This window comes from Gracilinanus agilis, chromosome 5 (assembly GCF_016433145.1).
Source record: "Gracilinanus agilis isolate LMUSP501 chromosome 5, AgileGrace, whole genome shotgun sequence".
NCBI lineage: Eukaryota > Metazoa > Chordata > Mammalia > Didelphimorphia > Didelphidae > Gracilinanus > Gracilinanus agilis.
Window position 1 is genome coordinate 97,406,785 of NC_058134.1, and position 13,569 is coordinate 97,420,353.

At 47.0% G+C, this 13,569-nt stretch overlaps 1 protein-coding gene across 1 annotated transcript in view; it reads left to right on the top strand.

Annotated features, from left to right (window-relative positions):
• Window positions 1–13,569, top strand: part of KCNH2 (potassium voltage-gated channel subfamily H member 2) — a 57,810-nt gene that overhangs the window by 22,649 nt on the left and 21,592 nt on the right. The window contains exons 6-8 of the mRNA XM_044678963.1: window positions 8,739–8,903; window positions 10,278–10,715; window positions 11,768–11,979. Coding sequence (XP_044534898.1) covers window positions 8,739–8,903; window positions 10,278–10,715; window positions 11,768–11,979 — 815 coding nt within the window. The remainder of the gene's footprint in view (window positions 1–8,738; window positions 8,904–10,277; window positions 10,716–11,767; window positions 11,980–13,569) is intronic.

The following is a 13,569-nucleotide window of genomic DNA, read 5'->3' on the forward strand; positions in this document are numbered from 1 at the left end:
CCCCCCCCCCCCAGAATCATTATTGACCCTGCCCTCCCCCCAGCTCTGAAAGGTCATGGAATACATATACACTGAAGCATTGCTTATCTAAGAGTTGTCCCAGGCAGGGCAAGGCCTAACTGATGCAGCAGGGCAGGGCCCGGAGGCGCTGAAAAGGAATCAGGGTTTGGGGAAATGAGCAGCTGCCGGGTGGATGGCTGTGTGTGTGTGTTGGCATTAAATGAAAACGACAGATTATGTGCTGATGAATTAACACATAGTATTTGGGAGCCTACAGCTCAGCCACAATCTGCAACTGGATTGTGTTTGCCGACTCTGATTTCTCTTGTATCTGTCTCTGTCTCTCCCTCCTTGTCTCTCTGCCTCTGTCTCTGTCTCTCTCCCCCTCCTCTCTCTGTCTCTCCCTACCCCTTATCTGCCTTTATTCTTATCCTTTTCTTCATTTCCCATTTTCACTTAACCCATACCCTTCCCAGTCCCTCTTAGAGCCAGGATTAGGGATTTGTGTACCCAAGGCAGATTTTAAAATTTTATCTTCAATATATTATTGTCCACCAGAGACTCTAAGCCTTCACTGTGACACATGAGACTTAAGATCACAAAATAAATAAACCTGTGTACCATGGAGATTAGAATTGTCTGGCGTTAAAATATGTGCATTTACAAAATGGAATGTTAAAAAAGCATACTTGTCTCCCCCTACTTCCACCAAAAAACCAAAAATAACCCTTTCCTAAGTCAGGCCAGAGGCTGTTGCCTACCTTGCTGCTCCTGGGTCCCAATTGATCTCTACATCCCTTTCTCTACATTTAATCCTCATTGTTGACCCCATCTTCTCTACCTCTTAGGAGGTCTGAGGAAAGAACTTTGGACTAGGACTTGGGAGACTAAGGTTCAGATCATACAGCATCAGAGAATTTAGAGATAGAAAGGACTCTTGGTGATCATCTTGCCTAACTGTCTTCTTTTGCAGATGAGGAAACTGAGGTCTATAGACGTGAGGTAACTTGCCTGGGACCATGTAGATCTGGAATTTGAACCTGCTACTAACTTTTCCCTTGATCTTGGGCAAATCACGTCTCTGGGTGCCAGATTCTTCATTTGTAAAAGTGGGCATCAGTGGGAATAATGGGCTCTGATGTTCTGTGGTCATTGAGGTTGATGGCCTCAGAGTCCAGAGGGCAATACATTATCTGCCCCACAGGGTTGGTGTGAGGAAAGCCCTTTGTAACCCATTGAATGTTATGTAAATGAATAATTATTGTGAATTCTTATTAATCCTCACCTTTGTCACTGTCTTTACTCCTTTCCTTTCCTCTGGGTTGGGCCTTTAGCTCTAGAGGGAAAGAAGGGAGAATGGTAGATAAGTAAGGGGAGTTGGACTGAGTAACCAAATGTATTGAGGCTGTGAATTTGTAACCAAGAAACCATGGCTAGAAGGTTCCTAGCTAGGATTCAGACATCAAGGGGGATGAGGAGGGGAAGGAGATCTGTCTTTCAGAGTTGTGGATTCCCCTTTGAACCTTCTGTTGAGAACAAGTTGGATTTTCTTATATTCAATCCATGTGTATTCCTTTTTTTTTTTTTTTTTTTAAATTCTGAATGTGGGGGGCTTTCATGACCCTTCCTTAAAAGCGACTCAGAGGGGAAGGTAGGTGGCTCCCTGGATAGCATGCCAGGGCTGGAGTTGAGAGAACCTGGGCTCAAATATGGCCTCAGATACTTCCTACTTGTGTGATCCTGGATAAATCACTTAACCCCATTTGTCTAGCTCTTGCCTTTCCTGTCTTAGAATTGTTATTAAGACAGAAAGTAAGGATTAAAAAAAGTAGGCTAGCTAGGTAGAATGGTAAACTTTAGAGCTGCTGAGGCTAGGCCCCTGTTCTTGTATTTTACTTTGTTACCATCTACTTTGTGGTAGAGAAGAGATGAGAGAGAATGTCCAAGGTTCTTTGCTCTGGGGCATTCCAGGAACCAGATGGTATTAGATCCTATAGGTAGCTCTTAGCCACCAAAATGTCCCCTAAGCCAATTCTCCTTGGTGACTGGGGTCAAGGACAGTTCTGGTAGCAGAGGGGCACATGGTCACTGACCTCATATTTATCTCTGCCTCATCCTGGCATCTAGCCCTGATCCTTGCCCATTCCCCACCCCTCTGTTCTTCCTGAGAAGATCTCAAGTTTGGTGGACTGAGGCTGCCATGAAGTGGTTCTCTGTGGTACTACAGTTCTGAGTTCTGGGGAGGTTCCAAGCCAGATGGCAGTGTGCCAGCCCAGCCCTTGCCAAGGCCCTGATGCTCCTCTCCATTTACTGTGATCCCATACTCAACTCTGTTTCCTCCCATTCCCAGGGGAGCCAGGCTGACTGGAGCCATATGGAAATAGGGGATATGAGGAAGAAAAAGAGTAAGAATGTAGACCCAGGAGGGATGGAATATAGGAGCTGGGCTTGGGGCATTGCTATACCTTCCAACCAATACACACATATACACACATTTAATTCAAAATTCCATTGCTCTTTTTTTATATCATCTTTGTTTTCATGTATATTTCACTCCATTCTGAGATTCATCCTTTATAATAAAGATTAAAAAAGAGAGGAAAAAAAAAGCTCACCCAAATTAACCAACATATCAGTTAAGCCTAATATTCTAGGCAGTGTTCCACTCCCAAAACTGTACGCCTCTGCAGAGAAGGGAAGGAAGTACATTCTCATTTATCTTCTTTGGGACAAAGCTTGGTCATTAGAATTTTATGACATTCCATTTTGTGTTGTTCTGTTGGCTTTTTAATTTACATTGTTGTAGTCATTGTAGATATTGTCTTGTGGGTCCTGCTTGCTTTGATCTGTGTCAGTTCATAGACCTTTCCCCATGCTTTTCTGTATTTTTTATTCTCATAGTTTCTTACAACCTAGTAATATTCCATGACATTAAATGATTTGTTTAGCTGTTTCCTCAGTTGATGAGCATTTCTTTTGCTCTGTGCTACTACAAAAAGTGCTGATAGGGATATCTTGGTTTTAAATGGGACTTTTTTTTTTTTTTATCATTGATCTCCTTAGAGTTCTGTGCTTAGTGGTGACCTTTCTGGGTCAAAGGACATGGATATTTTAAACACTCTATTAGCATAATTCTGAGCACCTTGCAACCATATTTAAAACTAGTGCATGGGGGCAGCTGGGTGGCCTAGAGATGGGAGGTCCTGGGTTCAAATCTGGCCTCAGACACTTCCCAGCTGTGTGACCCTGGGCAAGTCACTGAAAGCCCTTATGACTCTTCTTCTTTGGAGCCAATACACAGTATTGACTCCAAGATGGAAGGTAAGGGTTTAAAAAATAGAAAAAATAAAAAAATAAAACCAGTGCAACTGCTATTTTCATCACTACCATATGTTGTGGGTTACTGCTTTTCATGTCTGGAACAAACTCCCCTCTCAGCTTCACTTCTTAGACTCCTTGATTTCTCTCTAAGCTCAGCTTGGGTGCTGCCTCCTTCAGGAAGCCTGGCTTGAAACTCCTGATCATTAGTGCTTGCTCCTTCCTCAATTTTCCACATATTCTATTTATGTGTAATGTGAGAGGCAGCATTGGAGCTTTGGGCAGAGAGCCGGTCAGGAAATCTAGGGCTCAGGTTCTACCTCCAACACAATAGTTGAATGACTGCAGACAAGTCAGAATTAGTTAGCCCCCAAATAACTCCAAGACCTTAAGTTATAGACAGGTTGCTGACCCGAAAGAATAGAAGGAGTTCCATGCTGGTAGTTGCCTACACCAATGGGAAATTGTAGGGATTTAGGATTAATGTAAGAAAAAAATCTTTTTTTAGATAATTAGAACTGTCCCCAAATATAATGGGATGATTGAAATACTATGTTCATCACTTCCACTGACCCCAAGACTATCAACCCCTTTACCATTATTGATTATTGGAGGTCTTCAAACTTTTAAGGTTATTGTTCCTATTCAGATACATAATGGATTAAGTCATCTTTGGAATCCTTTCTCATTTTGAGATTTGATTCTTCTCCAGCCGACTCTTGGACACTAAGCCTGTTTCCCTCACTGAACCACAGACACTGAATTCCCTCACCTTCACTGAGCCCATCATTCCCACCAGCCCTAGGAACTTTAGCCCATAATCCTCACTGAATTCTTTTCACAAGTTCATTTCTTCTGTTGACCCCCAGGCACTTCCATTGACCTTGACACTTTCAGCTCACCACCTTCAAGGATCCCTTGACACCAATGGACGTCACTCAAGCTTTACACTAGAAACTGGTTTCATCATCCCCACAGACACTGGGACCCATAGCCCATCACCCCTGCTGAGGAGGGAGCCCTCGGCCTCTCCCCACAGATGACATGAAAACACTGGATCCACCTTCAATGGCCCAAAGACCCTGAGCCCATCACCCCCTTGTCCTCTGAGTCCACAATAAGATTTCATTTATATGTATATGCATATCTATTAAAGTTTGCAGGATGCTTTTCAGACATTACCTCATTGGATTCTTACAAAAATCCTGTAAAGTTTTATCCCCATTCAACAGATGAGGAAACAGGCTGAGAGATTAAATGACTTGTCCAGGGTTATATAAATAGTAAATGTTTGAGTAAGGATTTGAATTTGGGTCTTCTGACTCCTGGTCCATCACTCTATTTTGTGACCTAGTTATGCTTTTAGCCATTTGCCCTTACTGTCCTCTAGACACTGAATCCGTTACCCTCACTGATTCATAAAATAAATACATCTCTTCCACTGACCCCCCAAGATTATCAACTCCTTTACCTTCTTGATTCCTGAATCCTCAAGTCCATCACTGGCCCCCAGATCATTCACACTGATCCCCAATGACATCATCCCTGTTGATCCCTGGATACTAAGTCCATCACCCTTAATGACCTCCCAGACCCTTAGCTTAACACCCCTGCTCCCAGCTTCTGAATCCTCAGCCCACACCATTATTGGGCTTTTACAATGAGCCCATCATGCTCACTGATTCCTAAATACCTAAATAATTCCTAAACACATTCCTAAATAAAGGAGGGACTTCTGAAAGAGAACGCTCTCTGCCTCTAGAGAAAGAACTGTTGGAGTAGAAATGCAGATGAAAACATATGATTCATCACTTGTTTATTTGGCTATTTGTTTTGGGGTTTTGTTTTTATAAGGTTATTTGCTTACAAAAATGAATAATATGGAAATCTGTTTTGTGTGATAATATTTGTATAATCCAGATTGAATTGCTTATCAACTCCTGGAGGGAGGAAGGAAAAAGGGTGGGAGATACCATGAGTCCTATAACCTTGGAAAACTTATGTGGAAATTTGTTATTCCTAAATACCTACTGAGTGCTCAACCTTTTAGCCCATTACTTGTTTTTCTTCTTCTTTTTCAAATACCCTTAGCCTCTTAGTATCCTTTCCAAGACAGAATGACAGCCAAGGTTAGGCAATTGGGGTTGAGCTATTTGTCCAGAGTCACATAGCCAAAAAGTGTCTTAGGACAGATTTGAGCCCAGGTCCTCCTGACTCCACACCTGGTGCTCTCTATCCAATGTACTGCCCCACCTGTCCCTAGCCCATTGCTTCTTGGGGACTGTTAAAGAGCCCATTACTCCCACTGTCTTGCAGACACTGAGTATCAATGATCCTCACCTCCTACCCTAAGCCCATGACTTTTAGGTACTTCATCTAGCGTCCCTGGTTTCCATCTCCCTCAGTGCTCCCTGGCCCTCTTACTGGGCATAGTTGTAAGTTGCCTGTGGTGCCCAGATCTTGGCTGTCCCCATGTCCTGCCCTTTTGTCTGGCAGGCATCCCTGCTGCTGCCCCCCCTTGCGGTCCTCAGGGGGCCCTAGGCACACCCTTCCCCCTACCATCTGCCCTAGCTTCAACTCAGAGACCTTGTTTGCAGAACGGCCTGTCTTGTCTGGCTCACAGATGTGAGGAAGCTGAGTGTAGGCCTTGGCACAGCCCCAGGTAGGTCTCAACTGACCCCTCAGGAGGGCTGGAGGGTGGTGGGGATGTCTTCGACAGGCTGAACAGAAAGAAGAGGAAAAAGATAAGGAAGGATGCCTCTTCTTTCCCTTCTTTTCCCCTTTAGAGTAGCCGATTCTTCTTCCTCTTTATCTCTATCTCCCTCGGCCATCAGGCACAGCTCCAGCTTACATTTTTGGAATAACCAGGACTTTGGACACATTCAGAAAATATTTTCCTTCAAGTAATTCTGTTAAACCAAGAGGGCTAGGGGACCCTGTGGCATAGGACTGGGGAAGGAGCTCGTTAGGGATGGTGGCTCGTGTTTGGGGTCCCTTCTGGCCTGAGGTCTGAGAGACCTGGGATTACCAGGACTTTGGTTCCTTGAGGGTAGGGGGAGAGTCTCACTTCTAGGTTCTGGTTTCTTGCATTGGTAGTGCCTGGGCTGTGTGGGGTTGTCAGGGTCTGGATCCCTGGGATTGGGGTGGGGAGATGTGATTTTCCAGATAACCTGTCTAAAGTTGCTCAGTTCCAGGCTTGAGGAATCTCAGAGACCAGGTTGGGAGGGCAATCAGTATCTACTATTTCAAGGGTCTCCAGAACCTGTGGGTTGGAGGTCCCCTGGGTCTCTGGCCATTCTGTTGGGCCACTGGCCAGGGCCAGTCCCCACTCCAGCTGTTGCCGGCCACAGCCATATTTGGGCATAAACTCCAGGCAGACTGTCGGAGTTCCAAGCAGTCTCCTGGCCCAGCCCCCAGCACCTCCCAACTCCACAGCTGTGTTTTAGGTCCAGTGGGGGTAAGAAACCAGGGGGTTTGGGACAGGAGAGACAGAAGCAAATAGAAGGAAGATGCATCCTGATCTGTTACTACTGGGGTGGCCCTGAAGGCCAGGGATACAGGGTGAGTGGGAGGGTTTGTTTGGTGGGGGGATATTGCCTTTGGCCAGCTTCTCCTCTGGCCCCTCCTCCTTATCTTTAGCATCTTTTCTCCCCCCTCCCCCACTTAGTTTCACTGGACCTCATTCCACAGGATTAATTTATGGTTCTCAGAAACTCTAATTTGTTTAGTGTCCCTTCCCTCTCCCACTACCCTTCTCCCGACCTTCAGAGGACTAGGGTAGAGGAAACGCTGCCTATTCCTAACTGGTCCCTTTAGACCAAACCTGAAGTGAACTCTTCTCCCATCAGCCTCAGGAACTTCAGGTGTCCCAGCTCTTTCAAGGGTCCTATGGGAGAGAGATAAGCACAGGGTGCTGCTTAGCTCAGGGGCTTGGTGAAACCGAGGCCCCTTGTAGTCCTTGAGCAGACCTGCTTAGGTCACTTCACCTTCCCTGGTGATTTTAAGGGACTCTCACTTCTCAACCTTTGTGTGCTTAGGAGTAAGGGAGTGGGGTGCAGGGCTGGGAGATAAGAGCAGGAAGTCAGAGGAGGATCCGAATATGGGAGAATACATAGTGGGGCCACAATGTCCACTGTCATCATTGCTACTACTGTCCTTACCACTGTCAACATGAACACCACTTCCAGTCATCACTACTGGTATGTCTATCATTATTGTCACAATTGCAATTATCTCCATCGCCTTTGCTAGCAATAGTGATCTATTGAGCTGTTGTCCAGACCTGAGATTTTATTTGGAACTCTTCAGCAGGGAAATTCCCTCCACCAATGTGGATCAGCAGCTTTTCTGTAATGTAATGGTCTTAGAGTGTTGCCTAGGCCCTGAGAGGGTTAGTGACTTGCTCAGGGTCACTCAGCCACTTGGTGTCAGAGATGGGACTTAAGCCCAAATCTTCCTGACTGTGGGGCCACTTCTCCAGGCACTATCCCAAAATGCCTTTTAATGAGTTATTTTCAATTAATATTGACTTCCAGGGTACCTAATGTTGTACTATAAGGGAAGACCAGTAAAAGATACCAGATATGGGAACTTCCTTTCGTGATGAGTCAGGAATAAACAAAGTCAGGATAATAAAATAAGGCACCTTTGGGGGGCATGGAATATGTCTTGGGTATAGTTAGTAAATGTGAGGCAGGGAGTAATTTTCTCCTTTACCAGCTTTAGTTTACTTGTAGGAGCTTCAGTGGCTGAACTAAGATATTGAGTTTGAGATTGAGTGAGATATAGAGATGGAGTGAGGAGATTAATCAATCAGTAAACCCATATTAAGCACCTATTATGCACCAGGCACTGGTCAAAGTTCTGAGTATTAAAAAAAAAAAGAGGCAAAAGACTCTGTCCTCAAGGAGTTTACAATATAAAGAGAGGGGCAGCTGGGTAGCTCAGTGGATTGAGAGCCAGGCCTAGAGATGGGAGGTCCTGGGTTCAAATCTGGCCTCAGACACTTCCCAGCTGTGTGACCCTGGGCAAGTCACTTAACCCCCATTGCCCACCCTTACCACTCTTCCACCTATGAGCCAATACACAGAAGTTAAGGGTTTAAAAAAACAATATAAAGAGAAACAGAAACAAAGACAAAGCAAGGGAGGAATGAGGAGAAAGGCAGAAGATGATAGAGGCCAAGAGAAAGACTGGACAAGAGAGAGATGGACAGCAAAGCAGATGAACTAAGAAAGGTGGTGAACAAGGTGTACATTGGTTGGGACCTTTTAGCTCTGAGACATTTCTCTTGCTCATCTGTGCCTGACTCCACAGCACAGGGTGCTGTGACCCCAGTGCCTCAAGATACCTTTAGTGACTGCTAGTCAGGAGGGGTTGTTCATCTCTGCCCTTCACAATGCCCTCTGTCTGCTTCTCAGGCAGCTGCTTCCTGTGCCTGGTGGACGTAGTTCCTGTGAAGAATGAGGATGGAGCTGTCATCATGTTCATTCTTAACTTTGAAGTGGTGATGGAGACAGAGTTGGCTGGGTCCCCTGTCCATGACACCAACCACCGTGGCCCTCCCACAAGTTGGTTGGCTCCAGGTAGGTATTTATCTTCTTTACCTACCTTCCTTGGGCTCTCCAAGTATCCACAGTTACTGTTCACTGCCATGGAATTGCCTTCAGCATTTCCTACTCCAAAGATTACTGCAGGAAGGAGGAGGTGGGGGTAAGGATGAGGCAGGTCAGCATCGGTGATTTGGTTTAGGATGTGATAGAAAATCCAAATATGTGCCATTTTGTTCTAGCACATTTCCTTGGAAAGGGCATTGGAATGGGAGTCAAAGGACTTGGCTGGAGTCCTATCTGTCATTTGCTACTTGTGTGACCTTGGGCAAGTTGCTGAACTCTTTTGGGCTTCCGTTTCCTCATCCATAAGATGAAAGAGCTTGACTAGATGATCTGAGCCCATTCCAGCTTTAAATTCTTGGGTGCTGGGGCAATTGGCAGACAGGCTTGCCATTGGACTTGGTAGAATCAGGATGAAGAAACTTTCTGGGAGGTATCTTTGTTGACTTGTGATGAGGCAGCAGGTAAGTTCTTTTTGTTTGGTTTGATGTCTCTTTTTTCCTTTGAGGGTGTCCTCCTGGGACATGCTTTTCCTTGAAGACTCCTAAGAGCATTAGACCAGGAGTCAGAAGGCTTGGGTTCTAGTTCCAACTCTGCCATTGCCTGGCTGTATGACTGTAGACAAGTTATCTGATTACTTTGAAGTTCTACTTTCCCATTTAGGAAATGAGATCATAAATAGGGATAATAATTCCTATCCTGACAGCCTCACAGAGGATGTTGTGAGGATCAAATGAATTTCCTAATGGGAAAGACATTGGGGAATAATTGGGGGATTATTATTTATTTTTATGAGATCATACAAATACTCATACATAGGATTTGGGATTTCATATGGTTTAGGGAACAGCTATCATGGGAAATCTTTCTATCAAGGTAGATGACAACGGACCACAAATACTACTTCCAAGTAGATGAATACTAGGGAATGATCTGAGTCCACATTACTTGACTGATTAACTGTCCAGGATTACCAATTTATAAGTGTCAAAAGTAGAATTTTAACTCAGAACTTCCTGATTCCAAGTCCAGAATTATCTACTCTGCTCTAATGACTTTCTGTTGATTATTGTGCTAGGATTATTCTTCTTTTCAGCCTTCTCTTGTCTCCTTGCTCTGCAGCTCTGGCTGCCTTGACTTCTCCTTTGGGTAAGGGTCAGATTAGATTATCTCTTAGGTGCTTTCTAACTCAGAAATTCTGGGTTTTGTGAGTGGTCCCAAACAGTAGCTGGGACACTTTCTTCCCAGCTGGAGTTTTCTGTGAAGGGTTTCTAGAGGCATGGGCTGGACTCCTGGCCTCCTGTAGCTACTGTGATTCTGACCATTTGCCTGTCTTACCCACCATAGGCCGTGGTCGGACTTTTCGTTTGAAGCTTCCAGCACTTCTCGCCTTGACAGCTCGGGAACCATCACTCCGACCGGGTGGCCCTGGGGCTCCAGGAGCAGTGGTAGTGGACGTGGACCTGACTCCAGCCCCTCCCAGCAGCGAGTCTCTGGCCCTAGATGAGGTGACATCTTCACTAGATAACCATGTGTCAGGGCCTCCTGGCCTGGCTGAAGAGCGGAGGGCTCTGGTGGGGCCTGGCTCCCCTAGTAGTGTCCCTCTTACACACTCCTCTCCTCGGACCCGGAACCTCAATCCTGATGCTTCAGGCTCTAGTTGCAGTCTGGCCCGGACCCGCTCTCGTGAGAGCTGTGCCAGCGTCCGACGAGCGTCTTCTGCTGATGACATTGAGGCCATGAGGGCAGGCACGATGCCCCCACCCCCTCGACATGCCAGCACTGGTGAGGGGGCTGGCTGGGGTACCAAAGGCTGGGGTGGGGGACCCATCCTTAGGCTGGGGGAACAGGCAAAGAGGAACAGCTCTTATCAGGAGAGGGGCTAGGATAATGAAAAGGATGATCTGGGGTGCATTACGACTCAAGAATAGATAGCTGTAGGAATTCTGGGAGCCCTGCGTGTCTGTGTCTGCAGATGGGATTCCTGCCTCCCTTTGCCCCACCTCCCTCTCCATCAGTTGTTCGTCCTCCCCTCTCACTCCTTCCAATTCCAGCTCTCCTACTTCCTCATTCCCCAAAGATTCCCTTTCCATGCTTGTGAGATGGGAAATCCCATTAGCCACTTATTTAATCCCATTAAGTGTCCATTTATCCCATTACGTGACCATCCCTTATTTTCCTACTCAAAAAGATCTTTTCTGGCATCTGGATCTCCAGAACTTGAATTTGAGGAGCTCAGCAGCTGTAGAGTTCTTCCGTTCCAGTTGCTACCTGCTTTTCACTGAGTGGCCCTATCTTTTGGGTCCTTTACGCTGAAACCTTCCCCTCTTCTCCTAGACCTGAACGTCATACTTCTCCCTCACTTGCCTAACCTCTAGCTATAGCAGGCCACCTGTACACTCCTTTAACTTTCCATCCATAAAACTCTAACATTTCCCTGTAATCTGATGCTCTGGCCCTTTTTTTAGCCAACCAGTCTCCTGGACCCTGGCTATTGTCAAGACAGAATATTCTCTTGTCTCTGGGTCTAGTCCATTGTTCCACTGGTCTAGTAGTCCCTCAATCCTTTAGACCCTCCTACCCTATTCAAGTTCCTGACCTATCTGTCCCCTTTTTCATGTTCTCCACCTATCCACTGATATTTCAAGTCAGTTGTTACCCTCATGTCTAACCTCCTGTTATCATGTCGTTGACTCAGTTGTCCCTCTTTACTCTGGACTCAGCTATCCCTTGGTGTTTCCAACTCAGTTGTTTCCCCGTGTTCCTGACCCAGCTGTCTCCCTTGCCCTTGCTGCCTGACCCCTTGACCACTCTCTTCCTTCCCCTGCCCAACCCAGGGGCCATGCACCCCCTACGCAGCAGTCTCCTGAACTCCACGTCAGACTCGGATCTTGTCCGTTATCGCACCATCAGCAAGATTCCTCAGATCACCCTGAACTTCGTGGACTTGAAGGGTGATCCTTTCTTGGCCTCACCTGCTAGTGACCGGGAGATCATTGCCCCAAAGATCAAGGAGAGGACCCACAATGTCACTGAGAAAGTTACCCAGGTAAGGGCTCTTATCCTGCCTCGGTTCTTCTCCCTCTTTCTTACTGAAGGGGCCGGGGCTGGACAATGAGGCAGGATTCAGAATCTGGGGAAGATGTGTGCCCACTGAGAGGCCCAGTTAAGGGGAGAAAGATAGACACATGGCTAAAGAGTTGTGAGACCTGCCTTTGTGGAGAAGTAATATAGAAGACTGAGTAGAGTTCTCCTCTGAAGAATGTCCTAGAGGAGAGGAGGCAAACGTTGGAATTTGTTGACCATGAGTGATACATTGGGCACATTGGCAGGGAGAGTCTGGGGCTAAAGGTCAGTCAGAACTAGGGGAGGAAACGGCTTTAATGGAATAATGAGAAAATGTGGTAGATTTGAGACAGTCTAAGGGAGGATGGAGAAGGGGACATATCCAGGGTCTGGCAGAGGTGGGACTTGATGCTAAAAGAGGAGATGACCTGTGTAGACCTGGTGACTGGGAGTGGAGAGAGAGAGATGGGAGGAGGAAAGAGATCAGCCACAGGAGTTCTAGGGAGAGAAGAGCAGAATCTCGGGTAAGGACTATGCAGGCTGGAAAAATGAAGAGCTGATGGAAGTCAGGTTCGAGCCCTATCTTGGGTGTGAGAATGGGGGACAGTGGGGAAGCCTGCTGTAATCCAGGTGGGGAAGAGCTTGACTCTCCTAAACTCAGGTGAGGGGCTGTCGGTTGGGGGGATTCCCTGAGGTCGTGGGAGCCGGGTGGGCTGCCTCTCTTGTGTCCTATACTTGTGGGATTCGAGAAGTGGGAGCTGGAATAGATTGAGGAGAAATGAGAGAAGTGTGAGTCTTCTAAAACATCAGCAGGAAAGGCTTCCTTCATACCCCATGCATGGGCAATGCTAGTACTGGGCTCAGGTTCTGTAGCCACTGACTTCTTCCCCATCCTTCTGGTACTCCACTTTCTAAACTGCTGGAGTCTTCCCCAACCTCCATTCTCTCCTGCCCCCATAACTCTTTTTTGTCTAGGCTACATGTGCCATTTGAGCAGAGGGGAGAGGGGGTGGTCGGGGGGAAGGAAGTGGTAGCGGGAGTAGGAGTGTCTAGGTCCCACCTCATCCTAGGCCTGGGCAACTTGGCATCCCTTCCTATGGTCTGTGTGATCCCCAGACTTGTACCCCGTTGCCTTCTAGCTCATGGGCATAGAGGGCATTTGAGGCTGGAACAGCTCTCTCCATTGCTTGGCAGAGTCCCACCTCCAGGTCCTCCTCCTGCCTGGGCCTTTGGGTCCCAGCCAGGGACAGCTCCCTAGCCCCCCCAGGGCCCTTCCTCAGCAGCCTTCCTCCTCCTCCTCCTCCTCCTCCTCCTCCTCCTCCTCCTCCAGTCTCACCTGGCTATTTCCACTCCCTCCTCCCCTTCTTTTCCCACCTCAAAGGCCCAGCCTCCTTTCCCCAATTCTGCCCTCCCTTCTATGTGTGTATCTGCGTACATGCTTATTTTTATGGGTGCCTGTGTGTCTGTGGGGTGTGCGCACGGGTGTGTGTGTGTCCATCGGTGTGTGTCCCTGTGGGTGCCTCTGTCTCCTGCTCTGTGCTCAGGCCGGACTGGGGAGGAGGGGGTGTAGGGG